This window comes from Saccostrea echinata, unplaced genomic scaffold (assembly GCF_033153115.1).
Source record: "Saccostrea echinata isolate AGI-Se365-2 ecotype Australia unplaced genomic scaffold, CSIRO_AGI_Sech_v1 ptg000054l, whole genome shotgun sequence".
NCBI classification, from domain to species: domain Eukaryota; kingdom Metazoa; phylum Mollusca; class Bivalvia; order Ostreida; family Ostreidae; genus Saccostrea; species Saccostrea echinata.
Genome location: NW_026889803.1, coordinates 61,774,555 through 61,791,855, shown reverse-complemented (window position 1 = coordinate 61,791,855; position 17,301 = coordinate 61,774,555). Strand labels below are relative to the sequence as shown.

The window sequence follows — 17,301 nt, the reverse complement described above, 5'->3', positions numbered from 1 at the left end:
CCTGAGTGCGAACTAGTCGTACAATTTAACAACGCTTCCTCATTATACACACTTCAGAATATACCCCAGGAGCCCAAAGAAAGACAGCATATACAAAAGGAATTACAAAAAAATGTTTTTCTTCTGTCTGAAATTATTTCCTTCTCGGCGAGATGACTTCACAACATTGTAATGAGTTTGGCTGAATAAGCCCCATAAATGCCAGCTCTTCGCGTGGGAGGAATGTTACCCGGGGTCGAAATGATCATAAAATATTGACAAGTTTGTTTACTTATGATTCTAATCATGGGAAATGAAAGCTTTTTGGCCAAAATGACACTTGATATAACCATCTTTAGTTCAGCCTTGATTTACATGACGGGACCAGTGAGGGAATGTTAAGAATATACGTGATCACAGCATCCCCGAACTGCGAAGATTTTTGTGGCTAACACCTGTACGGCTTTTTAATTTATGGAATCTTCCTTGTCATAAAGAACGAGCAAATTGGAAGTGTGTGGCCAGGAGATTGCGATCTGGGGTACAAATTTAAAGCTTTTTGTGGTAAATTTATGAACGCAGAGTTAGAGGAGGTCGAGCAATGAGCCGTTAGTAAAGGACCGAGCTCGATGAACAAACCAAGTGATTCATTACTGAGAGGAGAGCTCATAAATCCCGGGCTATTATTCCCGGATGACAAGTCCCTAAATGCTAACGATTATCAATGATACTTTGTATATTTTTGGGGTCTTGGGGTTAGTCAGTGAAGCTTCTCATCAACTCAATGAGTTTTAACGTTATGCTTCAGTAGTTTGCACGGAAGGTTTTTTGAGATCTTTTGTTCATTTTTTTTTTCAGAAAGATTAAAAAATGATCACTTTTCTGCACGAAAAGACATGCACCAAATGACAATTATAATATGAAGATAATCATTGAAGAATTCTTTTTATCCTAATTTTGGGATTAGGCCTTCTCTGATATAGAGCATTGACGCTATTTTTTATAATTTTGTGTCGTCCATGTATTGTTGTTGTCCGATCATTGTTGTTGTCCCTGCATTATTGTTGTCCGATCCATGTTGTCTATTTAGTGTGGTTGTCTGTGTGTGCTTAGCTAGGATAATATCAACAAATATTAAATCATTAAGGCGCAATGAGCAGCTGTAGATTTACCCTTGCCGCTATTTTTGGCTCGATCCGATATCAGCCCGATCAACAGCAGTTGTTTTAGTTTAAGGGTGTTTTTATAAAATAGATCAATCAGGCTCTAAAACACTTTGATGTGATCGTTCATAATTTTTCCAAATCCATTCTGCTGTTCAGGGTCAGGCGATACCTGATCTAAATGTGATGAACCTGCTCAAAGATCACTGCATATAACAAATGATCGGTAGATTTTAAACCTTCTACATAAAAGGATACAAGATATATTAACCTGTATCAAAATATGCAAAGAATTTTAAAGTACTAGTACACTGCTTGTCTTCAGGGTGAACTTTAATGACATTCTTTTTATAGAACAATTTTTATATGACATTTTATTGTTTATGTAGAGAGAATTTTATTGCGATCCTAATATCAAAATCCTAGACTGGTGAATTTATATACATTGTTAATGTCCAGGTGTCTAGCGAAATTGAATGCCGAAGAATGCTGCAAAATACATGTTGCAAATACTTTTCCTTGTTCACATGATTTGTCTTATGTATAGAATTCGAAGAGAATGCTACATTATATACGCTGCCTTTACAAAAACCTGAAGATGTAGTCTGTAATCAAAGCACATCAAACGATGCCAAGCAATGGTCGTCTAAAATGATACCTCTGTTATCAAACTTCAACAATATACATTGTACTTATTTCAGTGAAAATATCACAAAGGGGGTTTATGATTTAGCCCCCAGCAGAGAAAGCGTCAAAAAATTCATTATTCGTGAAATAAAGTTGTAATTTGTGGAACTACTCTCAGGGGCTCATTTTTCTATTGTCACTTAAATATGGCGAAATAGAATTCTAGTTTTTGTGGCGAGCGTCGATCGGTAATTTGTAAGCTTTTATCAATATCTGTATCACTGAAATTCATAAATCAAACTGCTCCCAAAGAAAACAATTTCATTCAAGTAAAATCTTAACGTGGGGGTTAGCTCTACGGGATACAACTTTTACTCTTTGTGTTTTAGCCAGACCTGGGATCTTTTTCGTCTCCCTGTTTTCGGGTATATCCTATCGCTGTTATCAAACTTTAATCTTTTTCTAACATAGTGACAATCTTGTTGCTATTGTCCCGTGAATTTATTGCGTAGGGTGAGAATTTTTTTCCAACCGTTTTATCAATGAAGGCAAACGTGAATTTTTCTTAGGTATAAAGCTATGCACCATCACGTACCGTAGCACGACTTGAGATTTCCGTTTTATTTTCTTGCTTTACCTATGTGATTACGTTAATTAAGCGCTGACCACAAAACAAAATTGCCCATTACCATTTTTATCGATTTATTGGAATCCTTTTTGGCAGTAAACATATCTAAATTTTAATCTACATTTTTGAGGTAAATTGTTGGCTACCCTTCTCTCAATGAAAGCTGTGACTTATTTGGTAGGTCCTTGTCTGGAAGCTTTTGATGTATGATGAATGAGTCACTTATTCGAACGCCGTCAATATATTGCATAATGAATAATAATATGGATTGTCTCAAATTATTTCCGTTCTGAAAGCTGATTCACTCCTAACTGATGTTCCCAAAATACATTTAAACACATTCATATATCAGTGTGAACTTTAAAAAAAAACTGAAGTTATATCTGGGGTGAAAATCTTATATTGCTTACAAGTATGTCTTGCACGAAGGTAGAAAGTGGAGTTCTTTCAAAAAAAAGTTACTTAAGGTCAGGGGAAAATTATACATGTATATATATCTATCTATTTGCAATCTATTTGCAAGCCAAATACTGTAAAAGAATATGAGAGACCTTTCACGACTGGCTTTAAGCGTCATAGAATTGTTTTAACTTTAAGAAATTAAATTGTCGTTAAATTCGCCTATCATTCTGCATATCTTAATTACAAGTCAATTTGACGAAAAGCCACCATTTGAGAAGGAAGCGAACCATGTGACACAGTAGTTTAGACTTCACAAAGTGTCGGTTATTTTGATAGACATTACAGATCGGGGTACGATTTTATCATCGATTCGTTGCAATTAAACAATTCTTTTGGTATTGTTTCTATTGTTCACACAAAAATTCCAAACATTTCTGACCATATTTTAGCTGCACAATTTTGATTATTTCGGAACCTTATGCAACACATAACCAATCATCCTGGATTAATGTCATTGGTAAGTAAGAGATTTACTTGCTAAGTTAAACACTTTACTAAAAAATTAAAGTATTAATGATTACAAAATTTCGCACTTTACATGACGTTTTACGAAGTGACGTTAAACGACAGTTTTCTGTTTATATTGGAGAAACATTGCTTTATTTGGTAATGGTAAAAAGTGTGTTAAAAAACATAATCTCTTTTAGTTTCATGTGGGAAAAAATTAAGGAAGATTTTTTAAATGTCATTCATATCCCGGTTCTTTATTTTTGTTATTAATTGGTCATTTTTGAGTGAAATAACCCTGCTGTGACAAGACCTTATAGTAACGGTGCGTTTGATTACCAGACAACAGCGACACCCCGCGGTTCATCTGACGGGTTAAAGTCGTCATCTAATTGACGTGGCAAAACGTACACTTCTAATGAGAAATCTTGCAAATCTTCACACACCAACTTCTTAACGCAAAAAGAATGTAAATTATCTAATCTTTTAATTTTAAATTAATCCCTATTTTTGTTAATTAATGAAATTGAAAGCTCTCCCCACTCAAGAAAAGAAGGGTCTGTATTTAGTTACACGGCGAATGGTTAGTGCAATATCGATAAGCGCAAAGGTTTTTTTTTGTAACCGCAAGCGTTATTATAAGTTTCGTGAGTCAGAGAAAAAATTCTCATCTCTTACGAGAGTACGAGCGAGGCAGCTTGTTTATATATATCGGAGTACGCATCGTAGTGAGTCAAACTGGCTAACAGATGTTCGTGTGTACACTAGTGTCTCTCCACTCTGTGATCTGTTAACATTATTTCTCTACTTGTTGATATTTTCTTTATTGGATTTAATGAAAAAAATAAGGTAAGATGATTCCTCAATCTGAAAATCACAGTGCTCTTAAAATTGCGTTTTATAAATATTTTGATAATAATACATGTTTGCAAAAATTCTTTTAGAACTTACACGATAAGCAGCTTTTGATGAGATTAGAATTAATTTGCACAGAATGGAATAAATAATAAATTAAAATAAAAACCTTTTTTTGACAAGATATTTGCATGGCCGAGCGGTTTAAGGGAATCCCTGAGGTTCGGGATCAGGATAACTTGAAGTTGTATAGGATAATTAAACCTGACACTTTATATCTGTTTTTAGCGATAACTGAGATAATTTATTGACTTTCAGACACTTCTACTAATTGTATCAGTAATTTATGACTTTCGGTACACCCGCGGTGGCACACAGGGTGTTGAGGTGCTAGGCTGTCAAGTAGTGGCGTGAATTAGTAGTCTAATGGTCCATAGTTTCTGCTCCGGGGTCAATTTCACAGACGATGTAATTCACCCCAAGACAACATAACATAAAATTTAGCCATGTCAATAATAGATTTTAAACCTGTTTTGAGGAATGCTAAAGTTTTTTTCAGAACCACTTGATTTTGCTTACAAACAAGTAAAAAATATGCTGAAATAATTTCTGAAGATAATCTGAAGATATACTGATGATATTCGAAAAAAAAGTTTTAGAAATTTTAAAAATTTTCATCGCTTACGCGGATATGGGATTTTTGAGTTAAACTTGACTTTGAACCGTCTTACAAAGGTCGCAAAAATAACAAGATTCCTGGGCCTACATAAAAAGCCAAAATCAAGTATTTCATTTTCCATTGATAATGTTTAAATCTCGGAATTATTTATTTACGTTTCCTGTTTAAATTGAATAGCAAACATGAACTGCAAAGCTTAAAAAATTTACAGCTAAATGAGGTTGATAAAGTCTTCTCCTTGTTACAAATTGGCAAAATTGAGCTAATAAAATATTCCCAAAATACCTGTTTTTACAACATATATATCTACGATTGACTGCCAAAATTTGGTCGTGCTCTAAGCCACCCTTCACTAGTTGAACTCGTTTTAATGTGTTAAAATTGGGTTTAAAATGGAGGAAGAAAAACTTAATATGTACGATTGACAAAAGATAGTGAAATCAATATTTGCGGATGAACCCAAATTCGGCACGAAACGGTTTACAGGGGATTACAGGTGCTATAGGATAAAAAAAATAAAGTAACTGTCGCTTGTTGACAGTTCAGAGAGAGGCCGGGGAAGGACTTATTGACAACTAGCAGGATTGGGGAACAATAGGTTGTATGAACAGTTGGCGGCTTTTACGACCGCCCTCTGCCGGCGAGTCTTGCCTACTGATTCTCCGTTTTCTATTTACAGCGGACGAGTGGTCGTGTTTCTTCAGTCGTCACAGACCCACAGTGAATAGATCAGCTGATAGAAGTCAGTCTACCCGATACATGAACATGGAGCAAGATACCTGATATTCATTTCATTCACACGACAAGGCGTGATTTATAACGGAATGCCCTTCTAAATTGAATACTATTTTGAAGTAAAATATTCTTAAAGGGAAATACAGCAGAGTGAAGACGGATATTTTTGTTTTCTAGTTTTTGGAAGTTTTTGTGCCTCAGTTTGACACAAGTATGAACAAAATGAAGCTTGGCAACTTATTTTACGTGTTTTCTCTCATTGGTGTTTTATTTTTTGTGGATTCCAACAACGCTAAATCGCAACGTTCAAAGTCTGTTAAAGGATGCAGATGTCGTAAATTTTACAAACACATCACAAGTGATATAGATTCAAAATTCCGGTCCCTAGAGAAGAAACTAATGCTACATATGTCCGCCTCTGATCGAGTTCTTAATTCTACAGGATCCTATAGGGAACTAGATACAAAAATGGGACGATTAAGGGGAGAAGTTATCCACACGAAAAAAGCATTGAATTCGGAGACAGAAACCCTACAAAGACTTAAAGAACAAATTCGATCTCAAAAGAAAAGCATGGAAAACATAGATAATCACTTTGTTCTTTTAGAGGATGTTGTTAAAAACTTGACGGAAGTGATAGGGAGACTGGGTAATCTGGCCCCGTCCATAGCTGTACACCGGACTGTAACGGAAATACTGACGACACCGACACCAACCGTCCAAGTAAAAACAACCACGGAGCCTGTTAGGGCCTACCCCAGACGTAAGTATCTTGTTCATTTCAAGCCGAGTCTTTTTTTTCCATAGTAATATATACTTATAGTAATAGTAATAGTACATAGTAATATATACTTTTGCTCATAGTAATATAAATATTTCATTTTCCATTGATAATGTTTAAATCTTGTAAATAAATGTTTATAATATATATAATTTTTAGAGCAATTGGTACCGTGTTCGGTACGTTTTATATGTTTCATTTTATTCAGTAATAAATTGTCCAAAATTATTGTAATAGCAAAATTTAGTAAAAACCCAACATTTTTGTTGGTTTGACAGTTTTATCTGTAAAAATGTCAAAAAATGAAGGCAATAAATTTCATGCTCTAGTATTTCAACGTCCTTGCAAGAATATGTAGAATGCGACTTATCAAAATAACTGTAATGTCATTGGCTAGAAATAGTATATAAAGACGCAGGTGTCGGGGAGATTAATGTATAAATATTCCTGTATAATGTGCCTTTTTGTGGCATGTAATATACCATATGATATTAAAAACTTAATCTTGTCTTTGGGTATATTAATATAAAGAAATGCGCGGGGGGACTTCTGACGAAAGTTCTGCAATATCTTTTCGAAATAAAGGAATATTTCATAGAAATAATCACAGAGTATGGTTCTTTCTTTAGACAATTACAAAACCGCTACATTAATATTTCTGAAAGTCAGGAAATTTTAGATACGGTTCTAACATTTGCAATCAGCCTCCAGAGATAATAAAATTATTTAGACCTACGTACTGGAATAATTCGGTAGGCATACTGACGTTGAATTTACCGCCACCTTAAGGTTCTGGGGCGTTAATCCTTCTACGAGACAGAGAGATATTAAGACATGTTAATGTAGAATTGTGCTTCTGTGCACTGGAAATCGTATGCTTTGTCATCATCGTAACGAGATAATCCAACAATCCCATACATTTAGTTCACGCCCACCCAGCAAAATGTTTAAAAATTATCCTAGGATTTAAAATGAATAAAACCCCATATTTTCGGGAAATGAAGATGCGCAAAATTACAAATGTATCTACATATCGTCAGAAAGATATGTAAAATATTGATGAAGTTTTATGAATCTCTTTGTTGGAGGTCTTGATCTGATTTATTGAGGAATAATTTTCGATTGGGGAATCAAATGTCAAGGCTTAGGTGGATCTACAAAAAAGCATGTGGTGACCTAGAAAGTCTAAAGGCTGAGTAAATGTCTATACCTCCTAATTCAAAACAGACCTCGCTGCAAAATTGGGTGGCGGGTCGAAACAATACATGAGAAATTAGTCGGAACTCCTTCAACGAGCTAGACTGAAAATGAAATAAACTGAAGAAAATATTTTAGAAACAGCAAACAATCAGTAAATCAACTTTTTCACAAGTTATTTGCATTCATTTTGCTATTCGCGCTGACTCGTGCACTCGAACACACCATGTTGTTATTATTGACAAGATAGGGTCTTCCTATTGTTGATTAATTTATCAGAGATCTTGTTTAGAGAGCGCGGAAAAGGCGTCGACATATGAAGTGAATAGAGTCAGTTATCTAGCATAAACAATCATCTTGTTATGACCTATCTCACAACAAACCACAAAATTAGCCTGGAGTGCTCGGGTTCGGGGTTCAGCAGGTACCCGTGGTAAATGGCTAACAGCTGGCGAAAGAACTCCAATATTTGTTCATCGAATTAGGATTTGCACTTCTTTTAAAAGAAAAATCTATTTAAAAACATACATAAAATATTTTTTCTTTATCTTCTGTTTAACTTTTTACTTTCGCTGGAATTTGTATGATCTCCATTTAACAAGGTCAAGTTAAGCATGGGTATTTGGCGTGAAGTGCCAAATTGGCGTACAGACTGGTGATATACATGAACGATCGTTAATTTGATGGAAATTTTGATTTCGTTTTACTTTAAACAATATTTATTCAGAAAAATTATACTGGATTGGGCAATAGCACTGATTTTGCTTTATCTTACCAACTCTGAAAAGTCAGCGGATGCCTTTTGCTGTTTTGTCGATTTCATTTCTTTCCCTTTTGACCCTTTGCGCTATCGAAAGTTTCTTCACAGGTTTTTGCATTCCAAAAGTATTTATTTTACTAGATATGATTTTGTAAAGTCAACTCCATTATCATATATATTTAGGTCCAATTCCTGCAATTGTTGGCGAGCTACATTTTTGGCATACTTAATCAGTGTAAACTAACTGGATTACCGAGTCGGGTCCTAGATTTTTTTCGTATACAAAAGACAAAGATAATGTAAAGATATGAAATCATTACAAACAGGGAGAGCACATGTATGCTTGCACATTCACAAGGGCCATCAGATCATTATACAGGTTATGTAGTACCGAGCTCACATTATAAATTGCAGAAATCTCTTTAATTCAAAGTAGCCATTAAAATAAACCTTAAGAGAGTCTGAATGGAAGATGCATGTTCTACACCTTCTTTTTTGAAAATGCAAAGATAATTTTTTTGCTTTATTAATTCATAACTAAATTACAATGACACTTTTATAGTTTATTACCATCTTTAATTCTAGAAACACAACTTTTTCCCCAAGGTCACACGGTTTTTGTTGACATGTAGATTTGAAGATTTGAAACTTCTTTTTCATTTTCGAAGAAGCAATGAGAGAAATATTCTATTCAAATGTTAAAAAAGCAAAGTGTATTGAATGACGACAAAGTTCTCCAAAAATGATCACCCTTTGAATCCTAGTTCTTGTCTTTGTATGGCAAAGATTGAAGATATACACCGCTTATATCAGATACATCTAATCAGTGGATTAAATACTGTGATACATCCGAATGTGAAGAAAACTCGGTGACGGACAGGTCTTTAAGCCTATCAGCGCATGACTCACCCGTAAAGAAAGATCAAACGATACCGCTGGACGGGGTAAATTTGTGAACAATTCAGGAAACTTGACCCCATATTTTGTCGACACTGAAGTCATTGTTTGTGTCCAATCATCAGTTTTGGACCATGTAAGACAGACACAGAAACGACTTAATCCAAACAACAATGTCAAAATCATGCATCCCTGTCTTACACCTGTGACGGCTTAATATAGGGTCAACACGAGATAAGTTACGCTACATTGTGACAATCTGAAATCTCTTTAACGAGATCAGCGATTGAATCATCGTGTTTGTCGACACTGCGTAAAAGATAGCGATTTTCTTTTGTGTAATCTTTTAGAGAAATCAATGATTGGGAAGGACAGGGTGGGAACTTAACAAACCTCCTCCTTATTAATAGTATCAGAAGTTTAACAGCTTAAAGCTATCCAATAAATGATTAAAACTAGCTCTCACATAACCACGCCTTCGCAGTCTTAAAAAATACAACATCAATACAAATACGGTAAACACAGAAGGTAATTTTAGGATATAGAAGACGGGAATATCTTTTTTTATTGATGAAAAGTTTTGTTCATTATTTTACATGTTATAATCACCATCTTGTAATCTGCATAGTATAAATAAAAACTGTCGTGTTTTGTTTTAAATTTTGTCAAAATCCACAAGAAAATTTCTCCAATTTTGGGCAGGACTTTCTGTTCCCGGCAACTGGAAACAGACAACGACAAGAAATTAATCAGTCAACTCATTTAACAGAGTATTGGATCAGGGGAAATTGTTACTTTGAACCTATCCGAGTTATTGCTTAAACAAGTCTTTGTCGCTGATAAGATTTAAAAGGAAAAAGCAGATGTGATAAAAGTCAAAAATTACTCAGTAGACGGGATGATTTAGCGTCAGAGAGTTATCACAGACTAGGAAAATCATCAATTTGTTTTGTGATCAATTTGCGATATTGTTGCCAAAAGATCATAATAACTTAACGGAAACCACAAGTTATGGAACTTGGCAAAACACAATAAGGCGATAATTATTGCTTGTATATTGTACTCTCTCGACTACTTGATCCCAGAATTCGGGTTTTGAATGTATTATCAAAAGAGAGCTTACAGATTTTTCAGGAAGAGGGAGGATTCTCTACTTCAAAGCGATTTAATAGATCAGTTCATATTTAACAGCCCGGATAAAATCTTGCAATATTGTTCACAGTCTGATCTCATGGCAGTTGAAATGAAAGAGAGATTAAAAAAAAATTAGATCTTTACTTTATTTTTTAAAAAAGACAATTTGACTGTTGAGCAGCCATTATGTAACCGTCTAACAATTTTCCTTGATGAAGCCTAGATGTAAAAGCCACTTTAGAAGACAACCATGTGTTTCTAAGAATTAATGAAACATCCACTGACTCTGTCTCAAGTGATTAATTGCAGTTTTACAAAATTTTCAAGGCTCTAAGAAATAAGCCACTGCGCAGAGCAATCTTTCTTAAAGAAAGTTTAGAAATTCATATTGAACTTTTCGGTAAGACAGATCTGCATTTTATTCATCATACTATAATCATTAATTTTTTAAAATCCTGTAACATTTACCTATACCACCCCATCTGGACTTTTAATTATTAAAAAAAGTTGAAGGTGATTTAGATTTAAATGAAACAAAATTCCCCGTCCTATTTCTGAAGAAAAAAGAGGTCTTTATAGGAGCCTTGTCATGTAATGGCTTGACGCAACTTTGTTATTTTATCCACGTTTTATTAAGTAGTCTTATTTCATTATTAGAATGTGAAAACATCGCTGGATAATCTAATATTATAAAATCTCTAGGCAGTACTAGTAGTTATGTTCGTAAACATTGACTAATCATGGTATAAGGTTACAGTCTTAAAGTGATTTTTACATCCTTGTACGGAGAGAGAGAGAGAGAGAGAGAGAGAGAGAGAGAGAGAGAGAATCCATGCACTTGGATAAGCTAATGGAATCAACCATTTTATCTAATGTTATGCCATATCAGCAGCAAAAAAGTCATACACAGAAATAAAATTAAAGAGAACAGTTTGGTTATAATCTTGATGGATAGACATAACCTGATGTAAATTCATTTGCCCAAATGCTCTGTCTGTCTGGAATATCAAAATATGATGTTTCCAGAGCGTGATAGCTTACCGCTAACCATGCTATTTACCAAAGACGTAGCACTCGAGATGTCAGTATTCTGTTAAGATATAATAAATGCCCTTAATTTCTACCGAGAACAAACGATTTTCCACCACATCAAGACTCATCATAATGTGTAAAATATGTAGGGCTTCTGCAGAAGTGTAAGACACTTTGAGCATACCCAGGTGACGTCATTAGATCTATTTTCCTTAACAAAAACAAATTTCTTCAAGAGGTATATGTATAGATCGTGATCTTAGGTGCACTAGTACTAACAAAACCATACAGACGTAAATTTGTGGCGGAACTCGCACATTTTCTTTCTCATTGTAACAAATTTAATAGGATTGCATTTTCCTGAAATATAATTAAATTCGGTGTAAAGTCACTTATATTTCCTATTCCATGTCAATTGATTCGAGCTTTTCTAAGATTCACAGTGAGTTGTATAAAGTACATTTTACCACACACCCTCAAAACACTGGTCGATCTTTAACGAACCGTGTACTCCTTGTCTTTGGCAAATCAACTTCAAAGAGTTCATTTAATTAAACATCTTTATTATTGGAGGTTAAATCTATAAACAAGGCAGATTTTCCTTTGCTAAATGTTTGCATTCGACTTTTTGGACTTTAGACAGCGTTGTCGGAATTTGCCAGAAATATGCTTACATCATCTACTTATCTTAAGCGTACCAAAAATCTCTAAATTTTTGAATTGTTTTCAAGAAAACGCTGTATATGAGTTCGATAAAAAGGAACTCATGCTGAGAATGACCCTTGGCCGAGGTCCTGAAATATTATGTCCTAAGATCGAGAACCCTAACATTGGGCGGCTGTTGTTTTTTTTAGTGATAAACGTTAGAATTCCTCTGGCATACATCTTCCTTTGAAATCTTAATACACTGGGAAACAAACAAAACGACTTCCTCTTCTGATATGTAATCATCCATTAAGACATAATAGTATATCTTGGTCACATTTTCTGAGTTCATCAAGTGCTCACACCGTTTGTTTTTGTTGATATGCTTACTACAACTAACAGAAATGTGTATGATTTTGTTAATTATAAGCTAGTTTTCTTATTTTTGCAGATTGCCATGATGTATACAAACATGGTGGACTTCGTTTCCAGGGAGATTACTACATCATGCTACAGCCAGAAAAATCCAAGAAACCTTTTAAAGTTGTCTGTAAATCCATAAACAATACAGGAGGTAAGCACTGCAAATTGTCTGCCATCATGTATAATGGTTATGAAAATACTGTTCCAATATCATCATTCACATTTTCAGATTTGTTCAGATTTTTTTTTTCAATTTTGCATACATTGACAACAATGTTCGTATATTTGTCAGGTTGGACTGTGATTCAGAGACGCCAAGACGGCTCAGTAAATTTTTACAGAGACTGGAAGACGTACAAAACCGGATTCGGGTCTCTTTCCGGAGAATTCTGGATGGGGAACGACAAAATCTACGAGCTTACTAACCAAGGTGATTTATTATATGAACAAACATCACAAAATAAACACAGCAATAAATAAACATTTAAATATTTCACATACAAATTCATTGGAAAGACAGAAGGTCCTCAACATTCATCGAGTATTCAGATAAATTAATAGTCATCTTGCTTGATCTGGATTTTAGTTGTATTCTTCCGGTTCTTCTCTTATAGTGCTGTCTTGTAGACGGTTAGCTTCGATTTCTTTTTTGCCATACTTAACTTTAAATTTATATATCTGACCATCCTCTAAAAAGAAAACATAAGGGCATCAAAATATTGTAAAAGTTTATCTTTACTTGTCTAGCTTTAACCAAAGTTACAGTTTGTACAAACTCTTACTTGGATCTAGGTAGCGACCATCAAAGTCTCTGTCCTGAATTGACACAGGTCGTCTCTTGATGGTGGTAACGTAAGGTGTACTGATCTGGGGGTTAGGATTATGATAATTCCTGGGTGTCCTTGGCTGTTGGTAACCTGTTAGAGAGGGTACACTTTGGGCCCGCGTAACGACCCTTCCGCCGTGACTTTCCCATCTGGAGAGGGCGGGGGCAGTAAACGGTGGTCCTCCTTTACTTTCATTTGCCTGTGACGTATTTGCAAACGGGGGTGCAGTTCTTATTACAAAGGGTGTCTGTGGTTCTTCTTCAATTATGCTAAGTTTTCCCGATGCGAGTGAGTCGCCATCTGGCGATCTAGGTCTATATCCTTTTGTTGCTGGCTGTTTATTTGTTACTGCTGTCCATGGATAAGCGAAAACTTGATCCTGGGCCGGCTGGATATGTTTAGTATTGTGATGAGGACAGTTTATATGATCATACAGCATGGATGGAATATGTAGGCTGCTGGTACTGGGAAAACAATGGCACACTGAAGGATCGAAATCTTCGTCGTACAAACTGTTTCCGTCCTCGTCCAGTCGTAGAATATTGAGCTCTATCCTCGGCGGTTGGCCTTTTTGTCTTGGTAAATAAGCTGGCACTGGTCGACGCACTGGCGACGCCATAATGTCCAAAATATTGTTACAGTTTATCCTAAAATAATAAAAAAAGTTTTTGATTAACATTGGTCGCTAATTATTGGGGTATCGTAGTGATGCAGCAGATACCCTTACCACCCATGTCCACTATTTCTCTGGTTTCTAGAAGTGGACCAAAATATTGATGTCAAAATGTTTGTTTGTTCAATGAAACCTCCTAGCTGCGCTGATGAATGACAGTTTGAAAGAGTAGAGAGTTAGCTTATCAGTATTATAACATACCGACACATTGTAAAGCAGCCTCTTAAAGGAAAATTGATAACATTTTTGACTTATCGGAGGTGATTTTGGTCTATGGCCCTGTGTTGCTGATATCATGCCATTGTTCTACCATAAAGGTCCCCAGTAAAGCAAATAAAGCCACACTGCATTTTTCCAAAGTACATTAAAAAGAGTAATTATTTATTTTGCATAGAAGATAAACCTTTCTTTTTTTATAGAATTTATCGTCTTCAAAACATTAACCTCAAACCATTATAATTATGTCTTTTAACGGTTTTTCCAATTTTGTTTTAGGACCTTTCCAGTTGCGTATAGATATGGAGGACTTTGATGGCAGGAAGTACTATGCGGTCTACAATTACTTCCGGATTGACGACGAGTCCGAAAATTACAAACTCCACGTGCGAGGTTACCATGGCAACTCTGGAGATTCTATGACATCAGTGCGGGACAACCACAATGGAAATATGTTCAGTACCCACGACCGTGACAACGATAGACGAGGGTACAACAACTGCGCCCGCCATTACAGGGGCGGATGGTGGTACTCGGATTGCTATGACTCTAATCTTAACGGACAATATTATCCACAGGGTAAACACATCAACTTTTTTAACCGCGATGGCATTCACTGGAATAGCATTAATATGAGCTCATCATTGAAGTTTGTGGAGATGTCTGTGCGGCCAGCAGACGACAAATCGTCAGAAAATAAGGTGTAATGTTCTTGGTTTGACAGCGCATGCTCAAAGCCTTTTACAGAGGTGCTTATCGTTGGAAATACGTGATTGCTAGTCAGATTTTTCATGAATAAACAATTGATGCCATTCATGAAAGAGACACAGGAAAACATAATACTCAATAAAGCAAGAATGCTTTGGAGTTTAACATATTGTGATAATAGCCAGATTAAGCGAAGAAACGCGGATGGTGTTTGAAATAAATTACTGCGAACCTTGTTTCCTGGAAAGTTAAGACGAAATCTCGAAGTGTTCGAGAATGTCCGAGATGATTTTTCCACTGCCAGTCACTGTTTAAAATAATAATAATGTAGTTTTGCAATATCAGCTGCACAAATGACATTGTAAATATTACTGTAATTCATTCATATCCATTATTCATTATTTATTTGCTAAATATGTACATTTCAATTCACGTGTTTCGATATGTACATATGTATATAGACGTTCATTACAGTTTTGAAGATTTTCCGTTTTCCAATTAACGGAAGGTCTTGTTTTAGTAAGTTTAGTGCTAATCTGCATTCTGGCGCTAACAAATGAACTTTGAAGTGTTGGACCAGGCGTTATTATATCTTGTTCAGCATAAATTGTTACAATTTCACAAAAACGTATCTCGGCATTGTTAGAATTTTTCATAGAGATACAGTGTAATATATTGATATTTAGCAATGTCATTACGTTGTCATTCTTTGATTTTTATTTTTATATAAAAAATTTAATTGTTGGATGGTGATTAAAGCCTATATATGTCCGTGCCTTTCCTGGTCGATAAAGTACGGGTAGATCGAAATAAAGAAGATCCCTGATGTCTATGAAGAGTTTGTCTTTTTTGAGTGATTGGTTTAAATGATTGGTAAAAAAATCGAGTTAAGTTTTAATGATTGATATTTTCCATGACTTAATAAACGTAAGGCTGCACAACATCATATTAATGTTTAAATTATTGTGTAAGGACGTGCGGTATCATATTCGGTTTTTGATTTCTTTTTTTCATGTATACAGAGTGTGGACGCGATGAAAACAAATAAATGGCTTTAAAGTGTATCACTAGATTTATTCCATAGTTGTGTGCCAAAAAGAAAAATTTTGTCCGTAAAGTGGGGAAAAAAATCAAGTGCGCGTAAATGCATACGAAGGTCAGATCAAAAACACTGTAATGCATTATGTCCACATTTGCCCCCTCCCCCAATTGTACAATATATTATTACAGGGAAATGTGTGCACGACGAAAGAATCTATGTGATAGGCCAGCAACTGCTCTGGACATCTAAATTTTGAAGGGCTTTTATTTTGGTAAACAGAGAATGTTTGAAAGATTCATTTCTGAAACTTTGACACCATACTTTCGTACGTGACATTATTTTTTTTTACAACCATATCATCTTTCTGGCAGTGCCACGCTTCTGACCTTGGACGTGTGACAACTATTTACATTGATCTTGCCAAATTTTGGATGTCGGTTTGATGGTCATTGGCAACACTTACCACCAGCTGTTAAACTGTAAACATCACCTCTGAGTCTGAATCTTCGTAACGTGCTCACTATTATAAAAAGCTCACGTGGACAGAAAAAGTATCACACGTGTTTCTTTATATCTGGAGTGGTAAAGAGTGGTACGACGGAAAACATATATCTTATTACTACACATGCATAATGCTTAGTAAATTTATTTGTTCAAGTGCTGTGTCATAAACTAGGGTCGTCTAGTGGATATAAATTCACTTTCTTGAGGAAAAACAAAACGTACTGCCCTTGGACCTCAGTCTCACACACTAATAAAACAAAGTATATTTGTGTATTGCTTACTAATGAGTTTGGCTAAAGGTTGAGGAGCAGTGATCAAATTTTGTCCCTAGAGTTGTGGTGGGCATCCAAAATAACTGATCTCGTCTGCAGTGTCTAACGAGTTGTTATTATAGAGAACCATACCAGCCAAAGCTGGCAATGTACTTCATATCCAACCACCTAGAATATTATTTTATGTCTGCAGATTATTTATTTATCTATCGGATGATTAGTGGGAAATAAAACGATTGCACGTACATCCTATGTTCCCCACTGGCTGACAAATCCCGCTCTATGACGTCACAAAGAAAGAACTCGATGCATAAGGAAGTTTACTGGAATTTCAATGTCAAATTGGATGAAACATCGGTGAAAAATTTAAAAAAATATCTTTCATCAAATGCTTAAGATTGAGTACTTCATGTGTCCTTTGAGGCTTACGTAAACTGACTTCATTTTTTTCTCTCCTTTGGGGTCAAAAACTGCTTCCGTGAGAAGAGCTTCCTAAATAAAATATAATGTAAACTATTTACGTAAACAGGGAAATGGTTGACTTAAATAGCAGAGAGGCTTTTCACGATCTCTGTGTATTTACATTAATACATTCTTGCAAATCATTTGATGGAA

At 35.3% G+C, this 17,301-nt stretch overlaps 2 protein-coding genes and 1 long non-coding RNA gene across 3 annotated transcripts in view; 2 read left to right on the top strand and 1 right to left on the bottom strand.

Annotated features, from left to right (window-relative positions):
* Positions 1-17,301, top strand: part of LOC133171528 (uncharacterized) — a 213,946-nt gene that overhangs the window by 186,810 nt on the left and 9,835 nt on the right. The window lies entirely within an intron of this gene.
* Positions 4,059-15,698, top strand: LOC133171520 (ficolin-1-like). Its single transcript, XM_061306283.1, has 5 exons — positions 4,059-4,155; positions 5,520-6,338; positions 12,473-12,595; positions 12,737-12,874; positions 14,440-15,698. Exons 2-5 carry the CDS (start codon positions 5,789-5,791, stop codon positions 14,865-14,867), a joined length of 1,239 nt encoding a protein of 412 aa, XP_061162267.1. The 5' UTR covers positions 4,059-4,155; positions 5,520-5,788; the 3' UTR covers positions 14,868-15,698.
* On the bottom strand, positions 12,865-16,757 carry LOC133171524 (uncharacterized). Its single transcript, XM_061306286.1, has 3 exons — positions 16,696-16,757; positions 13,227-13,918; positions 12,865-13,133 (listed from the first exon to the last, which is right to left on the bottom strand). The coding sequence occupies exons 2-3, from the start codon at positions 13,888-13,890 to the stop codon at positions 13,027-13,029; spliced, it is 771 nt and encodes a 256-aa protein (XP_061162270.1). The 5' UTR covers positions 13,891-13,918; positions 16,696-16,757; the 3' UTR covers positions 12,865-13,026.